This window comes from Lytechinus variegatus, chromosome 9 (genome assembly GCF_018143015.1).
Source record: "Lytechinus variegatus isolate NC3 chromosome 9, Lvar_3.0, whole genome shotgun sequence".
NCBI classification, from domain to species: domain Eukaryota; kingdom Metazoa; phylum Echinodermata; class Echinoidea; order Temnopleuroida; family Toxopneustidae; genus Lytechinus; species Lytechinus variegatus.
In genome coordinates this window covers 6,076,991-6,102,966 of record NC_054748.1, presented here as the reverse complement: position 1 = coordinate 6,102,966, position 25,976 = coordinate 6,076,991, and the positions used below count along the sequence as shown (strand labels likewise).

General features: G+C 37.3%; 1 protein-coding gene across 3 annotated transcripts in view; it reads right to left on the bottom strand.

The window, feature by feature from the left end:
* Positions 1 to 25,449, bottom strand: part of LOC121421151 (DNA polymerase delta catalytic subunit-like) — a 37,684-nt gene extending 12,235 nt beyond the window's left edge. Inside the window, exons 1-17 of one of the 3 annotated variants that reach the window (XM_041615810.1) lie at positions 25,327 to 25,449; positions 21,204 to 21,419; positions 19,976 to 20,101; positions 19,310 to 19,576; positions 17,000 to 17,168; positions 15,433 to 15,653; positions 14,709 to 14,875; positions 13,690 to 13,935; positions 10,604 to 10,714; positions 7,300 to 7,491; positions 6,340 to 6,428; positions 5,590 to 5,700; positions 4,386 to 4,499; positions 3,000 to 3,243; positions 2,370 to 2,507; positions 977 to 1,149; positions 212 to 364 (exon numbers count right to left, since the gene is read on the bottom strand). In XM_041615810.1, the coding sequence (XP_041471744.1) occupies positions 212 to 364; positions 977 to 1,149; positions 2,370 to 2,507; positions 3,000 to 3,243; positions 4,386 to 4,499; positions 5,590 to 5,700; positions 6,340 to 6,428; positions 7,300 to 7,491; positions 10,604 to 10,714; positions 13,690 to 13,935; positions 14,709 to 14,875; positions 15,433 to 15,653; positions 17,000 to 17,168; positions 19,310 to 19,576; positions 19,976 to 20,101; positions 21,204 to 21,402 (2,720 nt within the window). In that variant the 5' untranslated portion in view covers positions 21,403 to 21,419; positions 25,327 to 25,449. The remainder of the gene's footprint in view (positions 1 to 211; positions 365 to 976; positions 1,150 to 2,369; positions 2,508 to 2,999; positions 3,244 to 4,385; positions 4,500 to 5,589; positions 5,701 to 6,339; positions 6,429 to 7,299; positions 7,492 to 10,603; positions 10,715 to 13,689; positions 13,936 to 14,708; positions 14,876 to 15,432; positions 15,654 to 16,999; positions 17,169 to 19,309; positions 19,577 to 19,975; positions 20,102 to 21,203; positions 21,420 to 25,326) is intronic. The other 2 variants (XM_041615809.1, XM_041615811.1) reach the window with 2 other exon arrangements.
* Positions 25,450 to 25,976: the final 527 nt, after the last annotated feature.

Sequence of the window (25,976 nt, the reverse complement as noted above, 5' to 3'; positions counted from 1 at the left end):
TGAATATCATTTCTACCATACCTTGTGGCTACCTCCACATGATCCTGCTTGCAAGCAATACTATTTCCTGTCTTTGTTAAGAGAGCATATCATTTTATATTTGGTTGCAAATCAGAGAGAATATTACTTCTACCATACCTTGCGGCCAGCTCTACATGAGCCAGGTTACTAGCGTACTCCCCAATATTACAGATTTTTTTTTCAACCATACCTTGCCGCCAGCTCCACGTGAGCCTGCTTGCCTGCATACTCTTCTCCCGTCTTGGTGAGTTCTTTGGTTATCACAAGCTGTGAGATGTCGATACGGTTACAGAGGAGATCCGAGATGGTCTGCTTCGTGTGGTCCAAGGCTCCTGTAGGGTCCCTGCAAGAAAATTCAATAATTATATCATTGCCTTTATAATCATCATCAAAATTATCACCACCAATATCATCTTTATCTTCTTCATCATCATCTTCATCTAAATCATCATCATCATCATTATCATTACCATCATCATCAACATCATCAACATTATCATCATCAGCAGCATCATCATCATAGTCGATGTCGTTGTTATCATCATCCTCATAGTACTCATCATCATCACCATTATCATCGTCATCGTCATCATCAACAACATCACCTTCAAAATCATCATTATCATCATACCAATCATATCATCATCATCAACGTTATCATTGTCATTGTTATTTAACACAACATTTTAGAAGAAAATGCCCAGAGATGCCAAGTTCAAAGAGCAGCTATGCGTAAGATTTTCTGTAACTCTATGATACATGGATGATAAAGAGATTTTAAGGGATGAGTCCCTAATGCTACATTTTCCCTCTTTTTTAAACTACCATTGGATATCTTCTACATCCATAATTTATGGAAACATTGTTAACAATTTTCAATTGAGGATCAACAGGTCAATGGTAACGCTCGAGGATAAAATGTTTTCAAAGAAAGTGAATTATCATGACCTCTAACCTTTCAATGAGGATCTTTTGAAGGACGTTGTTTAAGACGTTGGACACTAGAGGGCAGCTGTCCCTACGGACGGTCTCGATTCCCTTGCAGTCCATCTTGTCGTAGGTGTCGGGTCTTGTGAAGTAGAGACCTGCGTATCGCTTCTTGTTGATCAACAGGTACGGAAAGTAGACCTGAACAATGATAAAAATCCGCTTTTATACATCAGAACGACGTGTTTTGGCACTTTACAGATATATTATTACCCCGGGCATTGGATTCAATCAGTCATTCCCGCACACAATGTGTGCACATCCTCCACTCCCTGGGGAGTATTCCAGTCAGTCACCAGTGAGGCGCACACAGTACTGGACAAGCTACAGTGACTTTCCAATCCGACCGGGTACCCATTTAACACCTGGGTGGAGAGTGCCAAAGTGTGGATAAAAGCCTTGCCAAAGGACGCTAGACTGTGGTGGGATTCAACCACATGAGGTGAATGTATTTTACCAATAAGGCATGATATGCAGAGCTGCCAACCTATATATGTGAAAAAAAAAATCATATTCTCTACTTCTTTTTATCCCATTTTCAAGCCTCAAATCCTATTTCTCTTTCAAATTTTGAAGAAAAAACCATACCCTAAAAAAAATCATCATTCAGGCAAGTTTCAAATATTCTATTTCTAGGGGAAAAATCCTTTTCTATTATCACTTTCCCCTTAAAAATATGACAAAATAGGATGAAATCATACTAATTGGCAGCTCTGTATACAGAGCATACATTGGTATGCAGGAAGCAGCCAAAAAGGAAAATGAAATAACCCTTATAAATGGTCATCCTTAAAAACATTTTGTTCGTCATAATTTACACGTACCCACTCAAACTGACAGAACAACACAAAAATGAAGCGTCCAGTTTTGTCCTCTAATCATCAAAATTTTTTGGGGGGTCTCGGTACCATGTGCAAAATGTGAAAAGTCGGACGACAATACAAATTCCAACTTCACATGCACTGCTCAGGATGCAGATATAGCTTGAAACACACATCATTGGTGGGCTGATGAAACCTTGAATCTTAAAATTTCAATATTTTTATGACGGCTCGGAATAAGCTAGATTTTAGAATTATACTATGGGTGACAACCTCCTTTTGCCTCAAAAGAGTTCACCACAGGTATCTGGAGACGGTTTTCAGACAATACGAGACTGCCAACATTGCTATGACTTTAAAATGCAGTATTTTCTAAGCTGACCTCAATTTTGAAATACGTTTTTTATCAGCCAACATGCTAAACACTGTATGGCATGAATATGCCATGCTTGAGTGGATCTAAACTTCAATTACACTTTTGGAGAAAGGGGGGGGGGGGGGTGAACCAAAACTCAAGAGAGGGTTTAAGAGAAGATTTACCTTTTCAAATTCCAATTTGATGGGTGAGGGAAACTCGTCTGAGATCCACAATGCAGCCTCTTTACCAAGCTCCATACTCTCAGCGACCGTATTAACACCAAACTTCACCATTACCGAGTCAGTATCTCCATAGATAACCTGAAATTCCAAGCACAGAGCAGATTTTATTTTTCTTCTTAAAGGGATGAGTATTAAACTTTGTAGAGGTTTGTAAGAATCTGAGCTCTTGGCTCTACATGATTTTAGTGCGTTCAATAATGTTGCAAGAGAAAACCCGGAAAATTTCATTTCATAAGCTCTTTAACATGCAACACAATAAGCAGTAATTATTTTTCCTAGCGTTAAGAGCTTATGGCTGTAGTCGTCATTATTGAAGCAACTAGGCAACTGATTAGCTTAAAAATTTTGGGTGATTCCTGTCCGAATTCAAGATGTGCTAATATAATTACATCATTAGTAACTTCCTACAGACACACGCCACAGTGCTACCACAATGCCACAATAAAACCCCAAAACACTGCTACAACATTGCCACTACGATATCACATTGCCGCAACAACCACCACAATGGCACTACAATGCTGCCACAACACCACCATAACCCCGCTACAATGACTGTACAGTATTTACCTTTGCAGTGGTCTTGTACCCATTCTCAATTGTGTACTTAGTTTCCACCAGCTGTCTCGTCTTGTCGATCATCATCCTACCAAACGCCGTCACACTCTGGGAGATCTCCAGGCACGGCAGCTTCCCGACCTGAGCTCCGGTGAATCCGTAGACAGAGTTCGCGCTGACCTTCAGGGCGAGCTGTCGGCCGTCCAGCACCTTCTTTCGCAGCGGGTCCGTTTCCTTCTTCAAATCAGCCTTTGCTCTGTTCAATTCAATTCAATCATGGTTTATTTCGTATAAATAAAATACACATTACACAGCCAAAAAAATGAAATTAGCATGTTTACAATATAATGTTCACAAGTCATACATGGGTAAAAGCAACAATTACATTTTAAAAAAGGTACATGTAAGGATTTGTGATGTATATAGATAATTTTTAAAGACAAAGTGTACATAGAAATTCACTAAATATAATAAGAATAATAATGTAAATACAATATTAAAAATTGATGAATATAAGACAATTAAAAATTCAAATATAATTGGACTGAAATGGAGACTCAAACAAATGGCAAAGATTTTAGTTGATTTCAAGGCTATGAAAGTAAAAATTTATTTAGAATTTAGTAAATCAATGAAATATGGTATTGCACTTTTTCTAAAACGATCTCTGCAATAAAGACCAAGGTTTCATGCCAGTTTTACACACTGGGCCCGAAACAATGCAAGCAGCATACAGGTACATGTATGTGTTGTACAATACAGGCACAGATCCAACCTGATTAAACAACAGTTTTGAGGGACCGACTGTTGTGCAAAACAATATGGCCCCGCAAACGGTTTTCCGACTAATTTGGCTGGATCCCCACCTGGTACAACATAAAGCCTGATTCAAGTTCAAGTTGTCAAATCCAAAAAATTAGGCATAAGCATGGAGACTGACCATTCTGTTAAAATTTTATCATTTTAACTTCCAAGAAAGCAAAATATTTTATTACTTTACTAGCAGGAATGCTAACCTTATGAAAGCAATAGCAGTATTTGATGGAAGAAAGGTTCTGGTGCAGAAAACTGCATTTTTCATCTTTTATACAATGACATGTGTGCAATAGGTTGAAAATGGGAAAGAAATTACAAAGTGATTCTTAAGGTTGATTTTATATCAGTCTGAAAGTCACTGGGTTAAAGGTAATTTCATCATGACCTAACTGTACATGTATAATAATTTTGTTATTGTACTGCATTGCTCTATCAAGGACTGCTGGCTACTGCAAGGGGCGAAACTAGCCCAAACTCCACCCAGGTGGAATGTAGCAAATGAGTTGAGTGCTGGGTGGGATTTGAACCCCTAACCCTTAAATCAAGTGACTGACGCACTAAACCATCGCACCTATAACTCACCTCTTCCTTGCTGTAAGAAGGTCTTCAAGGATTTCCGGGAGAATCCCTCGTCTGACCGCCTTCTTGACGAAGTAGTTCCCTGTTGGCGTCTTGATGTACTGATCAGGTGCAAGACTGTAAACAAGATACCAAAAACCCTGTTTACATATAGCTTAGTGATTGATCCCAATGTTGATTCGTACAATTGATTACATTGATTGTGTATGATTTCATCAGGAGGTCAAGACTTATCTTTTTTGGCTTCTAAAATTGTCAACAATCATTAATTTTCAATTCATTTTCATACAGTACTTAAAAACAGGCATATGAATGAAGTACTAGTCACGATGAATAATAAAACCAATATTTCAATGAAAAATTGACCTTTTGCAAATTCAAACAGTGAATATCGTGGGTTTCAATGTGTTGCCAATTTTTAGTGTGTAAGGATTAATGGATAGATTCTGGAATGGCACAAAATACTGTACTGGAAATGGTATCAAGTTTTTCAGTATATATTTGCATTTTGATAATATTTGTCTATGTGTGACTGCTATCATTCAGAAAAAAAAAGAGTAATTGCAATCTGCCTACTCAACCTGTCCAGGGTTCTGTAACGCAAAGGTTAGCGATTGATCACTGATTTCAAACAACGACGCTGGTTGGTTCATAGTCGGTCTATTAGCAAAATGTGCATCGAACGAGGATCTTGATTGGTCAGTTCATTTAGCGATTAATCACTAACCTTTGTGTTACGAAGCCCAGATTGGTTGTAAGTAACTCCTCTCAATCATCAAACCACTATTATATTCAAACTCTACTGCCCATATTTTGAAGTCCAGTTTTAAGGTCACGGCCGTATTAGGTGCCAAAATGAGGGAACAGCTGAATATATCACATATCTGAATGAATAATAATATGCAACATTTATATAGCGCTTAATACAAATATTTCTAAGCGCTGCATACTATTACCCCGGCTTTAGCACGGCTACCCTGATCGGGCGCATCGAGCATTCAAGGAATTTCTTCCTGCCGGGTACCCATTTACTACACCTGGGTCGAGAGTGGCAAATGTAGATAAACGCTTTGCCAAAGGACGCTAGTGCTGTGGTGGGATTTGAACTCTGAACCTTGTGGTTTACAGTTCGGAGACTTATCCACTGAGCCACAACAGCGCTACATTGAATAATAAGTCAATCACTTAAAGATAAGAGAATACATACTTTTCTTTCATTGAGGGTGATAAGAGAGTTGTATAGCAGAGATTGTGTGCCTGCATAATGGATGGGTATAGCGAGGAGAAATCCAGTGTTGCTATCGGACAGTCATAGTACCTAAGAAAAAACAAACAATTGAATAAAAGTATTTAACTTTCTTATTTTACATCTGATTTTGATTAAATTTTCAACATTATTCTTGTATGATATTTTCCCTATTGATTCAAATCACATTTTTCTGGGGTGGACTTGACCTTTGATATAATATGTTATATCTAGTATATCCTCCTTGTTAGTTGCTCAAGGCACTTTTGTGTCACTCCAGCCAAGCTTGGAAACGATTCCAGTGCTCACATCTTTTTGTGGAATTACTTCCTGCCAGTACTCATTTACACGTACCTCATAGTGCATCGATTTCTTGCTGAGGGAAATTCGAACCCACAGCCCTTAGTTAGAAAGTCTGGAGACTAATCAGGGATACCAGGTGTTTAAAAAAAACAATACAATTTCAAATCAAATCAAACCATATCAAGAAGAGCTGCCACCTTCATGTTCATCTTTCAGCAAGAATTTGAGGAAGAAAGGAGATCAATTTATGCATCAGGGAGATGTTGAAACTGCAGTTTTTCACTAAAAAAATCAGTCAATTTTCAAAGAGTCTCCTAGACAATCCGAGAAGCTTGCCCGGAAATTAAATCAAATTTGTTTTTTTCACAACTATGAAAATTATTTTTACTTTCAAGGACACCCCCTTACCCTCTGATTGGATCCAGGACGTAACCACCGACGTAATCCTCTCCTGTAACTACTTTGTGCGCAGGCATCACAAGGTCTTGTTCCTTGGCCTGGAGAAACAATACACAAAACAGGATATGTGGGACAATGTAAAAATGACACAATCAAGACATCGATCAAAGTTTATGGGACTATGTAAATATAGGATTATCATGGTACAATACAGGAATATTCATTTACTTTATTTTTCATTTTTATGGATCGTTATATCTTTTTCACTTGGCATTATTTGACATTTTACATATTGGCAGGAAGGTGGCACTGAAAAAAGAGAACTGGGGAGCGTTTCATGAAAGGACTTGTCAGACGTTTTATCCGACAGTTACTATAGTAACAGTGCCTCTCAGCCAATCAGAATCAAGGAAAGATGTCAGATCCAACAAACCTGTCAGACAAAAATGTTGATGAAACGGTCCCCTGGTAGGACCTAGCTGATGACAAATAGCAGGCAACATGACATATGCTCCTGTGACATTTTGCTCTGGGCCCCCGTCTTACAAAGAGTTATGATTGATCCAATCAATCGCAACTATGGACAGCCAGGAACATCAACATCTATTTTCCATGTTTGTTCAAAACATTTTCTATGATGTATATTCATGCATTCATTGTTTTCTTGAAAATTCACTGTGCTTCTCTTTGTTTACAGAGGACAGGAAATTTGCAAAATGTCTTTTATGAACAAAGGAAAGCGAACACACCAAATTGTCAAGTAAACAATGAATATACATCATATTTATATTTTGAACAAACATGCATTTCAGATGTGGGCATTGCTGGCTTTCCATAGCTGTGGTTGATCAAATCAATCTTTGTCAGACGGGGCCATGTTCTACAGAAAATACCGATCAAGGGGGTAACGGGTGGAGCAGGAGCACAAAATGCCACTTCATATCTTTAAAGCTCGAATGCGGTGTTTACCTTTCGGAGAAGCTGCGAGACAACCTTTATCTGCTGCCCTCTAGAGAGCAGGTAGGTGAGAGGCACGCCCGTCACTCTGGCCATCTCCATGTAGTTGATGACCGACATGAGTTTGTCGAGGAGACGCAGCGGGAGCATGGCGTCTTTCAGACAGTAGACGGCCAACCGTCTTCTGGTTTGCTCATTGCCATTCTGAAAAAAAAAGGTCATTGGTCAAATTAATTATCTATTTATTCATTTATTGGTATATGCAAATATATTGACCAGCAGAAGGGCTGAATGGGTCAATTTAAAATATCAATACTAATTACCCCCCCCCAAAAAAAAAACAATTATAGTAAATATAATTTCTGGCTTAATGATTGAATGACATCAATAAAAATTAAGGAAATCAATTTACATGGAGATATATGTATTTCTTAATACAAAAGGATAGATAATACAGGGCTCGACACTAGCGGCGGTCCGACGGTCCCAGACCGGTAAAAATCGCTGTCGGGCCGGTAGATTTTCAGAAATAGGAAGATTTACTGGTCCGACATGACCAGTAAAAAATATGATTGTCGGGCCAGTAATTTTTCCAAAAATAGCAAGATTTTAAGGGTCCGACATGACCAGTAATAAAAACCATTGTTGGGCCAATAACTTATCCAGAAATGGTCAAATTCACTGCAAACCATTTCCCCCCGATAAATTCTGTCATTCACACACAGAATACACACAGAATGATTTGCACGTAATTGCTACTAGAGCAGATACGTAGACAGCCACAACCAACATGGTAAATTCTTTACTGGCTGCGCGAACGAAGCTTGGCTAAACTCTGGCAGAAATCTCTCACAGAACTGTCAAAATTCACGGTTCATACTCATGAAAGGCTCTTATAATGTCCATATTTCCTAAAAATTGGAGTAACTCAGTCATTTGTAAGCAGTAAAAGAATAAATTTTCACTTCTGTTTGGTTCAAACAGATAAGGTTTCGAGTGATATCGTCTGAATACATATATTAGCACCACACATGCATTTATGTGTGTGTTTATACACTTGGTTTCTGACTTTCTTTCGTAGCTATTTCAATTGATCCAAAAAGAAATTGATAAATTATTTATGATGATAGTTTTTGCTTTCTTCCTCTGTTTTCTTCCTATCTTTCTTTCCTATCTTTTTTTGTTTCTTCTTTCATTTTTTTGTAACTGTCTTTCTTTTTTATTTCCCCTTTTTTCTTTAATTTGTTCTTTCCTTTTAAAAAATATTTTTCTGTATTTCTTTTTTTTCTCTATTTCTTTCTTTCCTTCTATCTTTCTTTCTTTTCTTTCCTTCCTTTCTTCCTTTCTATTTGATATTTTTCTTTCTTTGATTCTTGATTCCATCCATCCTTTATTCTTCCTTTCTTTCCTTCCTTTTACCCTTTTCTTTCCTTCATTCTTCGTTACTTTCTTTGTTTCTTTCTTCCTTCCACCCATCATTTATTTACCTTTTTTTATTTCTTCTTTTCTTTGTCTCTCAGTCTTTCTTTTTTTCTTCCTTTCATCTATTCTTTTACCTTTTCTTTTTTATATTGCTTGCTTCTTTCCTTCCATCCTTTATTTATTTCTTTCCTTCTGTCTATCATTTTACCTTTTCTTTATTTCTTCCTTAATTCCTTTCTTCCTTCTTTCAATCCTTCCTTCCTCTCTTTCTTTCTTTTGTCCTTCTTTCCATCTCTCCTTTAACCCTTTCTTTTTTATTGCTTCTTCTTTCTTTCCTTTACTACTTTCTGGATTTGTTCTTTCTTTCTGTATTGCTTGCTTCATTTCTTTCCTTCTTTTTTCTTTTCTTTCTTTCTTTTTTTTTCTTTCTTTCTTATTTTTGTTCCTTCTTTATTCATTCCTTCCTTTCCTTCTTTAGTTCTTTCTTTTTTCCTTCCTTCACATCTATCCTTTCTTTACCTTTTCTTTTTTTACTTCCTTCCTTTTTTATTCTTTCTTTTCCTCCCTTTCCTTCCTTTCTCTTATTCTTTCTTTCTTTTCCTTCCTTCCTTTCTTTTTTTCTTTCCTTCTTCGTTTCTGTCTTGCTTTCTTTTTGTCCTTCATTCCTTCATTTTATTGGGGGGGGGGGGGTAACGAAAGGCTAGAAAAATAAACTTGCGCCTTTTTTTTTAATGTTTTCTTTATTTTTGGGACCAGTAGATTTTAGGTTCGGACCAGTAAAAATTTGAAAAACTGGGTATCTACTGGTCCGACATAAATAGGTTGGACCAGTAGAATAAATGGGTTAGTGTGGAGCCCTGGATAAGAGAAAGAAAAGTGAGGGAACAGGGGGGGATAAAAGTAGAAATATATTGTAAAATGAGAAATTTGAGACAGGAAAAAGAGGGATGTCAGAGAGACTACAGAAACAAAAGCCAAGAACATTATAAATATTTTTCAAAAAATTAATATAAGTACATTAATGAACATTCTATACATTCACATATATAATATATCTGCAGTGGAGCATTGTGGCCCATTGGATTAGTCTGTAGACTTTGAAATAGAGGACCGTGGGTTAAAATCTCAGCCATGGCATAATTTCCTTCAGCAAAGAACTGATCCACATTTTGCTGCACTGAACCCAGGTTGAGTTAAATACTTAGGTATCTGGCATGAATTAAGCCCTTTAATTATAAAGATAATGCATGTCTAGTATTAGGAGACACTTTGGCAGTTTCTAATAATCATGAATGCTAGCGATTACAAACGAAAATATGGTTAGAAAGACAAAAATGTACTGAAAATTGATTTCATTCCAAATATGGAAGGAAAAAATATTGCATGGTGGGGGGGGGGGCAATTTAGACCCCAAAATAGTCAAAAGAGCCCTGGGGGCCGTTTCATAAAGCTGCTGGTAAGTTAAGAGCAACTTTAAGAACGACTGGTGGTCCTTTCTTAAGCGCTAAACCATCATCCAATGAATAAACCATTTTGCACAAGAAAGGATCAGCAGTCGTTCTTCAAGTCGCTCTTAGCAGCTTTTATAAATGAAACACCCACCAGGATATCCCCATTCAGGGCAATGTTCAATCTTATCCAATGTTGCAGAATCAGGCAGTGAGCTGTGAAAAGTAGCCCATGAAAAAAAAAATCAGTACACACTCTAAATTGGCAACGTAGTAAAACAACAAACTCATTGATTCAAAATGCTAATGAGCAACTAGATAATTATTTTTTTAATTTTTGACTCATCTTTATGTCCATGCTTTTATTTTATCACAGAAGGAAAAATGAATAAGAAATTGATGATTGTTGCCAATTTGAGGATTGAATCCATGAGAACATAACTTACTTGAAGATCTGTGATGATGGAATGTTGTACGTCCTCCTTCTGCTCTTGCAGGAAGTGGTAACTGACGGCATTTAGACGATAGGATCTGAGTTTATAGTCCCTCACAAGTACCTAAGACAGGATAAAGAACCAGTCAATATTACTAAGCAATTGGAAATAAAGATAATATTTACAAAGCGCTTTACAATTCTAAACACTGCATACTACTGGAAGTTGTAGCTGACAGCGTTCAGATATGAATTTATTTATAGTCCTTCACAAGACCCTAATAATGGATAAAAAAACATTATTTATTACTTTTTAATTTTTAGTGGAAGTTGTAATCGACAGTGTTTAGATATGATCTGAGTTTATAATCCCTCACAAAAACCTGAGATAGGATACAGAACTAGTCTCTATCATATTAGGGGAATGGAATTAAAAATAATAATATGCAACATTTATAAAGCGTTTCAAACCATGTTTCCAAGCACTGGAAACTATTATGAGTGGAAGTAGAGGCTGACAGTGTTATAATAATAATAACGTTTTATTTACCCAGGGTAGCCACTTCAGTTAGGAAACTGCTCTACCAGCAGGCCCTGCATAACATTATATGTTATTATTACCCTTCTCCAATCTAAATACTGAGCGCCAAGCAAGAAGGCAGAAGGTCCTATTTTTATAAGTCTTAGGTATGACTCGGCCGAGGATCGAACCCACGACCTCCCGTTCATGAGGCGGACGCTCTACCACCGAGCCACCATGTCCAGTCACATTGTTAAAGATGATATGATCTTGATTTATAGTCAATAACAAGTTCCCGGGATAAAAAGCATAGAATATCACTTTTGAAATCGTAGTGGAAGTGGTGATTGACAGTGTTTAGATGATATGATCTGAGTTTATAATCCCTCACAAGAAATCAACATATCTTTCACACACTGATCCTCTTTTTTATCGTCTAAAAATGTATAAGATATATGATATAAATACCATACAAATAGCTATTTTCATGTATAAATATCATTACAAACTGCTTCCTTCTGTATTTACCGATTTCTTTTCGTATAATAACAACTTACATTCATATCCAACACGGACTTGTCAGAATATTCACTTAGAAAATCCTAGAACATTATTAGCACATAAAACACTTAGACATGATGGGCCTGACATATGGAATACATTGCCAAGTTCGCTGAAACAGTTAAGATTCATTTCTCCTTTCAAAAAAGGTATTAAATCACTACTATTGAATAAATATTCACAAAGTTAATAGGCTATTTCTATATATCTTATGAAACACATGTTTTAAAAAACAGGAAAACAACAACTATAAGAATACAAATAAAGCATACATTATGAAGTTCCTAAGATGGGATAACAAGCATTGTACATCACTTTTGAAATTGTAGTGAAAGTGGTCATAACAGGGTTTAGATGATATGATCTGAGTTAATAATCCCTTACAAGAACCGTAGATAAGATAAGAAACTAGTCTATATTATTACACAATCACAATTAAACATAACATCTATAAAGCGCTTACAATGTTTTTAAGCACTGCATACTAATACTAATGGAAGTGGTAGCTGACAGTGTTCAGATATAATCTTAGTTTATAGTCCTTAACACGACCCTAAGATAGGATCAAAAAAACATTTTCAATTACTTTTTTCTATTTTTAGTGGAAGTGGTAATTATATATATATATGTGATCTCAGTTTATAATCCATCACAAAAACCGAATATAGGATAAGAAACCAGTCCATATTTCTAAACAATTGCAATAAAAAATTACTTCTATAAAGCACTTACAATGTTTCTAAGCACTGCATACTATAACAAGTGGAAATAGTAGCTGACAGTGGTAAGATGGAAGGGTTGTAGTAGAAGCTAAGCTATGATAAAAGGGTTCCCAGCTTTTCAAGAAAACAAAATTCCTGATTTTTCCCTGAAGAAGTTAAAAAATTCCCTGATAATTATTTAAAGCCATTCCCATTTTCACATGTTCTCTAAGTTGTTGCAGTAAAGTACATGTATTTTCAATATAAAACAATAATGTAAAATTAATTAGTACCACCATAACCTGTCATTTAATGGATGACGTTTTGATATGCAACAATAAACAGAGTCTGACTGACTACCGTGCTTGCGACTTCAGGAATAGAATTCCCTGACTTTTCCCTCATTTGAAGCATTTTTCTATGATTTGAGGTATCTTTTATCAAATTCCCTGATTTCATAATAATTTTCCCTAAAGGGGTGGGTACCCTGCGGATAAAGAACCATTTACTAATTCATGGTAATCAAAATGGTGACGGACAGTGTTAACACACACGATCTCAACATAAACACATCAAACTGAGTGTGAAAAGAATTTTTAATATCAAACTGACCTCGTAGATGGCAGGTTCGAATCCCACTGGTTTGAATTTTTTCTGACATATGATTTTCATTACAGATCGATCATAACAATCTTAAATAAGAGTAATGCCGAAAATTTGTTAACAAATTATAAGTTCCTTCTATTAAAGCCTCTTTATTTACTATCGATTGTCCATGAGTCAGAAAGAAGAGGATCGAGGGTATTTGAATTCCAGTTCATCGTGGCCAAGCCGTGAACCAGAATAGCCTGGTGGTTAAGTCGCTGCCCGGAGAGCAGTAGATGGCAGGATCGAATCCCACTGGTTCCAATTTTTTCTGACTTATGAATTTCATTACAGATCGAGCATACCAATCTTAAACAAATAAGAGTAATGCCAAAAATTTGTTAACAAATGATAATTTCCTCCTATTAAAGCCTCTTTATTTACTATCTGTTGTCCACGGCAGACAGCATTTGATTATTAATGAGTCAGAAAGAAGAGGATCAAGGGTATTTGAATTCCAGTTCATCGTGGCTAAGCCGTGAACCAGAATAGCCTGGTGGTTAAGTCGCTGCCCGGAAAGCAGTAGATGGCAGGATCGAATCCCACTGGTTCCAATTTTTTCTGACTTATGATTTTCATTACAGATCGAGCATGCCGATCTTAAACAAATAGGAGCAATGCCGAAAATTTGTTAACAAAATGACCTCGTGTTGCCCATTTGAATCACTGTACCTGCAGAAGATCGAACTGCACACGACCTTCCATGTTGACGACCTTGTTCTCCCTCTTGCCGAGCTGCTTGGACTGGAAGGAGACGTCTCGGATCACGCTCTTTGTGTTCTTGAGGCGTCCGAGGAACGGGAAGCGTGCAAGCTTGAGGGCCGCTGCACGGTTGATGAGATAGGGGATGTCAAAGTTCTGGATGTTGTACCCCGTCAAGATATCGGGGTCTACTTCTTTAACGAAGTCAGCCCATGCCTGAAAATGAAAGATATCAACATCATCATGACCATCATAATTCTATCATCATCGTCATCATCATCATCATCATCATCGTCATCATCATTGTCATCATCATCCTCATCATCATCCTCATCGTCATCATCATAATTGTAATCATAATTCTAATCATCATCATAATAATTATAATCATCACCAACATCACCATCATATTTATTACCATGACCATGACCATCATCATCATCATCTTCTTCATATGTTTGGAAATGATATGAGGAAATTTGGGACCATTATTTGGACATTAAGGTTAATATTTGGTGAATGTTCAAAAATGTGATTACAACTCTTTGTTATTTTATTCAATTTCAAACAGAATCATTACCAACCGGGGAAAATATCTTTACCCATCATCATCAGTATCAGCTCTATCAAAACTATCAGCACTATCATCAAGTTTCATCGTCATTGTCGTCATGATCATCGTCACCATTATCATCACCACAGCAATCACTATTATCTTCATCATCAACATAATAATGACCATTGACAAGCATAGTTCCGTCATCGTCGACATCACCATCATCGTCACCGCAATCACTATTATCTTCATCATCATCACCAACATCATCATGACCATCATAGATCTGTCATCATCAACATTGTCATCATCATAATTATATCATCATCATCATAATTATAATCATTACCAACATCACCATCATATTTTTCCCCATCACCGTCATTATCATAATCAGCATCATCAACACAACCACCACTATCCTCATTCTTACCTGTAGCATCTCGTGTTCCGTCTTGAACGACATCACCTGGGAGCCAACGATAGGGGCGCAGGTATCGAGGGTAAAGATGTTTCTGATAAAGGGATCCCTCTCTCCCTGCCGGATCACCATGTTGGCAATCTGGATAATGGGGTCTTTCTCCGCTTCTGGGAAGATTCCTGTCGAAAAAATCAGGACAAATCAGGAGAAATCAAGATAAATCAGGGGAAATAAATTACATTTTCTGTCATTGGATATTTCCAGGTAACAAAGTGACAACTAATTACAATTTTTTTTCAAATCATCTCTCAGGCAAGGATATGCACCGGTGTGTTGGCTCAGTTGGTAGAGCATCCGTCTCACAACCGGAAGGTTGGGGGTTCAAACCCCGGCTGCGTAAGACCAACAGACGTTAAAAGATGGGAGTTGCTGCTACCCTGTTTGGCATTCAACGATTAAAGGGATAGAGCCTTTGAGTCGATCTGGAGCTGCACAGCGGCTCAGTGACGGGCCTACGATCAATTGGGCAAAGCAAATATTCGGAGTATTTCAAACAATAAAATATGGATTTTCATCATTTTCATCAATTCATATTGGTATCTTGTACAATGGCAACCTCAATCCACTCATATTAAAATCAAACTGTGGTTTTGATCAAGCCACAACTTAGACACCACAGATTTATATTGTGACTAAACGATAAACCACGAATTTGAACAATTTCATGTTGGCCTACCTTTCCTCCCCGCACATTCAATATCAAAACTCATTATCCTGAATGGCGCCACCTTTTGCCACTGGCCGTCGGCGGGATGGCTGATGAAGCGGTCCCACGCAACATCGATCTCGATCTGCGACGCCGAAACAGGTACGTGACCGGAGGATGATCGCACACGATAGCTTCCAGCTGGCACTTCGATCCAATTGCAACCGACAACATCGGCATCAACCATAAATCTACATGTAGGTAATCAGAATAGAGAAATACTGCAATGTGTCTTGTTGAGTTTTTTTGCAGAGGTGTATCGATCTGGGAAGTCCTGGGAAGCGTTTCATCAATATTTTCATCCGACAAGTTGTCAGATCTGACATCTTTTCTTGATTCTGATTGGCTGAGAGGCACTGTTCCTATGGTAACTGTCGGATGAACTGGTACTTGTCGGATAAAATGTCCGACAAGTCCTTTCATGAAACGCCCCCCAGGGCCCTGTCTTACAAAGAGTTGCGATTGATGCGATCAACCGCAACTATGGAATGCCAGCAAAGTCAACATATAATAATGCATGTTTGTTAAAAAATGTCTAAATATGAATGTATATCCATAAATTTATGGATTTCTTGACAATTTGGTGTGTTCTCCTTTGTTTACAAAACGAAATTTGCAAATTTCCTGTAGAAAATACTCTGACACTGATGAATTTCCGTAGAGTTGCGATTGATTGGATCAATCGTGATTCTTTTTAAGACGGGGCCCTGCTTTTATCTGACAATTTCCACAGTAGCAGTGCTTCTCAGCCAATTACAAAAGAAAGTTGTCAGATCCGACAACTTGTCATACAAAAATGTTGATGAAACGCTCTACAAATATGATTATTTACTTTATCTATGTCTCAGACTGACCTTTCACGTCAACGCCCCGAAATATATGACCTGAGGCCAGTTTCATAAAGAGTTGTAACTTTGCCATTATGGCAACTACCATGGTAACAGGGCTCAGCAGCCAATCAAAATCAAGGTTACCATGGTAGTTGCCATAATGGCAAAGTTACAACAGTTGTAACTCTTTATGAAACAGGCCCCTGGTTCAAACCTCTTCATGCATTGGTTAATAGAGGATCGGGGGGGGGGGGGTGTTTCACAAAGATTTAAGAATGACTTACAATCGCACTTTAATGTCAACACATACTTAAGAGATAGAGCCTCATCGATCTGGTGCTGCACTGTGGCTGCCATGCCCACGATCAATTGGGCAAAATGAATTTTCAGAATATTTCTATTCTCAGAATTCTATTTCGAACAATGATATACAGATTTTCATTATCTGTAGTATTGGGCTTAGGGCAATTCCATAAAATAATCAACCTTTTTGTACATCTGACCTCCATTTTTCTCAAGTTTTACTTCACTTCATAAACTGACCAAGTCATGGTCCTTTGAGAAAATTACAGACTTTCAAAAGAACGAGAAATCAATGACAGAAAATATCATGAAGGATACACATATAGGGGGTCGGACGTACATATTTTATAGAATTGGCCTTTAGGAAAAATTTTGTCTGCAAGAAAAGTATGTTTCTCACTTACCTGATTTCAAAGTCAATGTTGCTCTCATAAGTCTGGTAACCCCTGTGCGGGTAAGGCGGGATCGATAGTCCCGCTTCCAGGATCCTCCTGGCGGGAGCTATCAGCTTCGGGTAGGCAACTGTGATCTTCAAGAAAGGCATCATCTTGTTTCCATGGTAACCGTACACATCTAAAATGGAAGGAAATCACATGTTTTCAACTTAATAGATTTTTTTTTTCTTAAATTCCAAGAACACTGGTTTGATGTTTCCTTTAATGATCAATGTGTGAAAAACGCAATGATTACGGCACCACATCTGTACAAGTCATTATCAAATATTTCAAGCTCAATGATGAATCCTATTGTACATGATTTGAGTTTAAATACAATTTGCCAATAGTTTGGATAGGAAATGGAAGCATTGTCTTAAACCAGGGCCCGTCTTACAAATAGTGATAGATCCAATCAACCTCAACTATGGAAAGCCAGCAACGACCACATCTAAAATTCATGTTTGTTCAAAAAAAAAATTCTAGAAATGAAGTATATTCATACATTCATTGTTTTCTTGACAATTTGGTGTGTTCGCCTTTGTTTACAAAGGACATTTTGCAAATTTCCTGCAGAAAAATATTATGACACTGAAGGATTTCTAGAGTTAATTGAATGGATCAATCGTAACTCTTTTTAACATGGGGTCCAGGCCTACCAGTTTTAAATGAAAAAATTAAGTGCTTAGACAATGTACTTAATATACTAACAAACTATTTTTCAAATTCTATACACCTTGTCAGCAATTACATTATTACATGTATAAGGGGAACTCTTTCAAGTTTAGAGGTTTTGAATTCGACCCTTATTTCACAGATTGGATACAAAGTTTTTTTTGTTTGAATAAAAAAAAATGATACAGTCAGATTAACATATTCTATCTTTATTTCACAAATGAGATGAATACATTTTTGACTTAATTTGAACATTAATTAGAAAAATTACATACAGTAAGATATACCGTAAGGGCACTAGTATTCAACCCGTTTGGAGAGTTTCCTCAAATATATAGAAACATAGAATTTACCTGAATTTCAGACCCGTCTTATTTCTAAGAGCAAATGCTGGTTATTCTTTTTCCGTTATTTTTTTCTTCAACCAGTCAACTGTGTGCGCGGGCGATCGAATTATACGGCGACGGTTTTTTGCACTAGTATTCAACCCGTCTGCACTAGTATTCAACCTAGCGATGAAAGATGGTCCTGTCTCTCAATCTGCCCTTGTCCCATCCGACTATGGACTAGACCATTTGAGATGAGACCAAACAGGGAAGTAATCAAAGCCAGATACTTACATAGATCTAAATCTAATTTAGCAATATAAACCCTTTTGAGATTTGCTATCTATCCTCACTAGGTTGAATACTAGTGCAATTCAGTGCAAAAGGCCATCGGCGCATAATTCGATCCTACGCGCATACAGTCGACAGATTGATAAAGAAAATACTGACAACAGATTACCCTGGAAATAACAAAGGTATTTTTTTGGAAATATGTCAAAATCTTTGAATTATGCCGGGTTGAATACTAGTGCCCTTACGGTATATATAAAAAAACAATGAGAACCATATTACATGTTACATGGAAATGAGGACTAAATTACTTGCTGCCTTTTATCTTGTGGATGATTGATATTACGTGTAACTGTAAAACAAACAATTAGGGACACCGATTTTCCTCGTAAATCAAAACGGAAAGTTTGTTTTGTTTTTTACTTTTCATTACAAAATTCAAAGTTCATATATTTGATGTGTAGATTTTCTATGACAAAATGGAATTTCCATTTCAGATCAAGTTTGAATGGAAATACAGATTTTCAGAGGGGGAAACAACTTATTTTATAATAATAAAATATTAATAATATGCATTTATATAGCACAAAAACTATTTCTATATATTCTATTGCACTGCAAGAGCATCCTAGGTGCTATTTATACTATTGGAATAGATAGGTTTTTTAATTTCAACTTGAAATTATGGAAATTTGTTGAATTCCTAATGTTGAGGGGAAGTTTGTTCCATAGTCGTGGGGGCTGACATCAGAAATTGACCTATCTCCTAGTGTTGCTTTAGTCTTGTGTGGGGGTACTTGTAGTATGAGTGTATCTTGAGAGCTACGAAGGTGATGGTCATGAGATCAGGATTTCAATTTCAAGAGATCTGAGATGTAACTTGGGGTCTGACCATTAACACCTTTAAATACTATCATTAGGATAGATGGAAAATCAATGTCCCTAAATAATTTTGATCCATCAAGGAAAAAGAAATCTTAGTACTCACTTTCTTTTTGCATGACATCAACTGCTAAGACAGCTTGCGTCAGGTTGTCCTTGTTAGACCTCATATCGGCCAAGACCGCGTCGTTCAGACCAACCCTGAACTTTGAGCAGTGTTCGGGCGTGAAATTCTGCGGGGCGGGGATGTAGAAGTAGGGCGTGAACCCGTGGACGTGGCACATGACACTGTTGCCTGCGTCGGTGACACCGAACATCCGGATGATCGGGGTGGGCCCCGACGTCGCACCGGGCATGCCCTGAATGTGCGAGCCTAGAAAAGTAGACAAAAGATACTTTCAGCCCCTATGAACTTTGGCATTAAAGAAGACTCTTAAGGCAGATTACCACCCGATTATCACCCGATTTGAAGGATTACTTCAGACTAAACTATTTAAAACATGTGTTAATGATAGTGTAGTAGGTTTCACGGTACAACATGTATCTTTCTTGGGCAAGTGTTGGTCATGAAAAGGACCACCCAATCTCAACATTTCGACAAGTGTGTTCTGTCGTCCTTAGGAGAAATGAAGGAAATTTTAAGCAATTTGCTCTGTAAAATTTTACTCTATTTATTAAGATATGAGTATTTTCAGTCCAGAATATCCCTTTAAATTTGCTTAATTGAGTAGTTGTTTTGACAAAAATTACCCACACAAGGCTACATACTTACCAATATAATGCTCGAGATCAATTTGTTGGAACACGATTGAATCTTTTGCGGGGTCGATCGGAGCCAGCGGAGGTCGGGGCCATTTAGGATGCCTACATGTACTCTGTTGTCTCTGCAAATTGGCACCTACATTTATTTAAAGTATTAATTACACAAAAAAGTATTAACAGTATTAAATACACAAAAACATATCATGATCACATCCGTATATAATAATTAAGACGATACCGTAGTGGAAATTGGGTACGTAACATCTCTCATAATATCCTATATAATACAATAATTAATTAATCCCATTTACATATCCAACTATAATTTAGGAACTTGATTACGTGTTTTTTATTTTCTCAATGTAATATCAACGACAGCTTTAACTAATTATTTCCTGCATTTATGTTACTCTAAATAATTTCCTATATTGGTATAAGCATTACTTGTCTTGTAATCAAGGGACTGAAATGCCATTTGCTTGGAATGGAAACGATGGACCTGGTCTATGTATATATTTATATCAGTGTCTTTGAACTTGAATAAAGTCATGATGAAACAAACATAAAGGATAATAAGAATAGGATAGTTAGGAAAGCATGCCAGGCATTGGTCATTTTATGAGTTGACATATTTTCAAACAGTAATTATATTTAGTGATAATAATTAAATGGTATATTTACCCAGGGTAACCACTTCAGTTCTGAAAATTGTTCTCCAAGCGGGCCCTGCTATCATTATTACTACCCCAGCTTGGTATTACTTCATCAAGTTTGTGAATAACCCACTATCAGAATTAGTGATAAGCAAAACTATCCTATAAATTGTTCTAAGTAATAGCTTGAATTATACAGCTGGAGGCAATAATAATAATATTGACTGGCTCTTCTTTCGGGAAACATCAAATGTATTGCCCTTAAAAGAACCACTTTGGCCTCCACTAAAGACTCGGGCCAATATGATTCTGTTGCGGGCAACATATTAGATGTACCCCTCAGGGCCAGAAACGTATTCACCATTGTTCATGCCTACATGTATGAAAACCATCCAATCTTTTGATAAAATTATTGGACGAAATGAATATTTTTCCCCGCCCACAAGATTATTATTGGAAACATGAAATGTATTGCCTTTAAAAGAAACATATTGCCCTCGTCTAAAGACTCGTGCCAATATGATTCTGTCGCGGGCATCATATTTGATGTTCCCCCAGTCAATTTAATATAAAAAATGTATTCACCATTGTTCACTGATGGTCCTGCTCCTCCAACAGATCCATTGGTCCCCTGAGAATCCATCTCAGACTCGATCTGCTCCATCAAGGCCAGCTCTTCCTCGAATACCGATGGGTCCTGGTCTTCAAAGTCCTGGACCCGGGCCTTCTTTGACTGGGGACCAGGCCCTCGAGCAGAGCCCCCTGGTTTGCGTTTAGAATCCATGATGGTGGCTCTAACCGCTGATCATATATAATGTACAACACAAGACTGGTTATTCAAAAAATAAAACCCGATCAACATTTGTTCTTCAAATTGGCAACATTTACGGTAAGGGCACTAGTATTCGACCCGTTTGATGAGTTTCCTCAAATATATAGAAATATAGTATTTACCTGAATTTCAGACCTGTCTTATTTCCAAGAGAAAATGCTGGTTATTCTTATTCCGTCATTTTTTTCTTCAACCAGTCGACTGTGTGCACGGGCGATATAATGATACGGCGATGGATTTTGACACTAGCATTCAATCCGTCAGCACTAGTATTCAACCTAGCGATGAAAGATAGCCTTGTCTCTCAATCTGCCCTTGTCCCATCCGACTATGGACTAGACCATTTGAGATGAGACCAAACAGGGAATTAATCAAAGCCAGAGACTTAGCCTACATAGATCTAGATCTAATTTAGCAATCTAAACACTTTTGAGATTCCCTATCAATCCTAACTAGTCTAGGTTGAATGCTAGTGCCATTCAGTGCAAGAGGCCATCGCTGCATGATTCGATCCTACGTGCACACAGGCAACAGATTGATAAAGAAAATACCGACAACAGATTACCCTGGAAATAACAAAGGTATGAAATTAAGATAAATTTCCCTTTTCTAAATATTTTCGAGAATAGGCCTATGTCAAAATCTTTAAATTGAATACTAGACAACATTGAAGCTAGAGGAAAAGAACTCCATGGGGGCTATACTGGCGTGTGACAAGCAACATAATGCTGATGATAACACTTTTTGGGAAACATTCAGAACGAACACAAATTGAACAAAAAATAGAAAATTCTATGTGCCTTGAATGAAGCCAGCAGTACGAACCTACGTTTGTTTGTCAACAAATATTCCACCAAAGTTTTAACAATAAAAAGATTGGACACTTTGCTGACTTCGCGTAATGCTTTGCATTGATTTACGTGTAAAATAGTTTTAGTGCCTAGATCTAGTCTTTTGCATAGTGTCTTTGATATAAAGATAAAAAATCGCACGCCCTCTTTAGACGAAAAAAAACGGAAAAGGCAAGAAAGCTCCATATTTTGTCAACGAGAAAAAAATATTTCAGAGAAATTCACAATATTAGGGGAAATTGACTTCATATCGTTCGCTAACTTTCATAGGACTTGATTTTATTAAAGCCATCTTAAATTTGCGCAATCCCATGCAAGTGTTACATGCGCCGGGCCTTCAATTTTCCTGTGCACGGCGGCATGTATGATGGGGTGTCAAATCTTCACTTTTCAATCAGGCTTTAAATTTGTTCACAAAATATTCATAATTTTATACAAAACCAATTCAAGAAATATCGAGAGGCCTCGGTCAAGTCCGTTGGGAATATCTGTGTTGTCAGACGCAAGAAGAGTGTTCCGCGGCCAGTGACACAGTGGCATCGCGTTGATCGCCATCGCTAATTAATCAGATTGACAACAACATGTTAATTATGCCTGGATTTAGTCTATAAAGTTCTACTACTACATTGAACTCATATTTTTGATGATATCTGCTTGCAAAATGAAGATATCGTGATGATGATGATTTGTTGTTGTTGTTCGTATTGAGCCTGTTTCATTTGTTCACTGCAACCATCCTGCCTGTGGGGAATCTACAGGTAGGACTATGGTATGCCACTGCTGTACATAACACACACTTTGAAAAATCATTAAAATAGCACTTTTGTAACCAAAATTACTAATTGCCATACAGTTGCAATTTATTTTTCATTTAAGTAACTTAGTTTTTTTTTGTATTTACCAGAGCGCTCAAAAACTTAAATTTTGGGCATAATTTTGTGTACGCCCTCTATTGGTGGACAGTAATATGGCAAAAAAATTTTCATTTTCAATCTCTATTTTTAATTAAGAAAAAAAAATCATTTTAGAGAATTAAATTTATAAGTGCCAAGTTATATGATGAATATGAAAACTGACAGTGTAAGAAAATCAAGCATCTGTCCCATATGAAAAGAAAAATTTAGCCAAACATTGCCACTATTAATATTTTGCCACACATGGGGATGTAACTGAGAACAAGGTTTATATTAAATCATATTCATATCCACTCACACATTGTACGAGGTTAGTATGTACTAACCTCGTACAATAGACCGTGTTTGACCCTGGATTTCGAAGTAGTCGGCAAACATCGCTTCCTTGCTGAAGTAATATTTGACGAAACTCCTTCTCGCTACGCACCGGGGCTCTTGCCGGTAAGTAGCAATGGGGACAACAAATAGGAAATTATTTTAAAATCATAATCATTAAAAAAAAGTAAATTTCGCTTACCTCGGCCTCGAAAGTGACTTCGCTTGTCTCTTCCACGGAAATACAAGGAAGCCCGTTGGTGGCGCTAATAATTTCACAACCTTGATTCAGCTCCTCGGTAATTTTATAACTGTATCTAAATTCTTTGAATGCGCAGTCCTTATAATTGATTTACTAATTATGGGCATCAATGAATGAAATACCTTCAAAAACATAAAGATTATTATTGGTGATGATAACACTTATTTGCAATGAATTTAAAAAGATGACTAATAAAAAAAAATGAAAATAATATACGTGCCTGGAAAGAAACCAGCAGTTAACGAACGTCAATAATACGTATACGGTATCCCAAAGTCTATACAATGAAAAGATTGGACACTTCACGGACTTCGCGTAATGCCTTGCGTCGATTTGCGTGTAGAAGTAGTGTTGGTGCCTAGTCTTTCCCTTGTCGTGTTTTTATATGAATATAAATCGCGCGCCCTCTTTAGGCGAAAATTGATATCCGCGCTGAGCAGATTTCATCTCCGTAAAATTTTCACTAAAGATCAAGAAAATATACATGTTTTTTAAAAGAAACTTCAAGGAAAAGTCACGGAAGGATCTAAGTGATTCGGTAAGTGTCATAGCAGAATGTGATATCTAAAATTTTAAGTCATATTTTATGTGGGCAAAAGCCCAGCAAACTTTAACTGTGTCGTGTGTGTCGCATGCATACGACTGATATTCCTTCACACGCGAGATGCTTTGAACCCATGGGTGATTCATATCATCAGTAGAGGCGCACGGCCAATATTGGAGACTGTCTCCAATGTGGGAGATTATCTCCTATATCAGAGACTTTTGTGAAGAATTTGGGTATCCAATTTCAGAGACAGTCTCCAGTTTTGGAGACCAATTTTCTTTGTTTACATTTGCGGCAAAAGGATTACCTTGGCGGCAAATAAAAATGTGATAAGCAGATTCCTCATGAAAAATTACCCCTTTTCACCGTCTACTTTAAAAATTCACCGTCTACTTTTGTTTTGATAAGTTTTGTTGTCAATCACACAAAGAACAAATGGGCTTCTGACCTCAGTGAGACAAAATTTTGGGTGGAAAAAATCATGCTTTTGTTGGTGTTGTTTCTTTTGTCCTTTTGCAAAGCAAGTCTCCAATGTGGGAGATTGTCTCCCCTATTGGAGAGAGTCTCCCATATTGGCCGTGCGCCTCTACTGATCATAAACCTTGTTTATTGAATTGATATTTGAATGAGTGTTTCACGCCCTAGTGTCCTCGGTAGACTTTGGTGTTGAGAATGAGAGCACAAAGGTAGAAAAATGCTAGGTAATTGATTTGTTGGCTAGTTAGGTGGCTAGATGTTAGCGCTGGTGGATGAGACAAATGCTACCACCGATGCTCTGATGATGAGAATATCAGATCGAGTCTGGACTGGGTCCGATACACAATTTACAGCGTGTGGGACCGAATCTAACTGTCTGGACAGTCAACTTGTACTGTATCCGTTCAGTCACTTATTCAAAAAGAACACGACACTGACAATCCATAAAGGAATAAATAGTACTCTCAGACATACAACATCAATAACATAAAGATGAACTTGACTACATACTCACAAAATAGCGCAAGGCAACATCAATTTCGATACTACTTCAACCTTTATTTAGTTTTCACTGCAGAAAACTTCCCGGTCCGATGTCCAGCTCAAGCTCGCGCGCCGCGGAATCTTTAAATTCGGCGGGCCAAACGACTTCCTGTCTTTAGGATGAGTCGAGTACTAGTATAGTAGACGTGTATTGGCCCGAGCATGGCGATAGGGTAGGCCCTGGGGGGGGGGGGGGTTCTAATTTTCCTATTTACGTTAGAGGTGATGAAATTTACAAATCAATTCATTATTTAAGTTTCAAAGGATTTTGCCAACTTGTAACTGATGCTGATGAACATGATTTTTTTTCGCAATTAACCCCCATGCAGCTAGTTTTCATCTAACTTGGCTTTTCTCGACCATTCTCCTTTGAGTTAAATTGGGAAAAGAGGAAAGAAAAGAAAAATCAATTTAACTTTAACTGAGATCAAGTTTTTATAGAACGTAGATGGATTCTTTTCTTTTCTTTTTACTGACACTGCCCCCCCCCCCCGCCCCTGTCTTGATCCTTAAACTATATTATCGTACTTTAACTCCCTTGGCTATACACTAGAGTGAAACTTCTCGCTCTCCTCTTTCTCACTTGACTTCGGAGACCTTCACCTCTTTTGATTCTT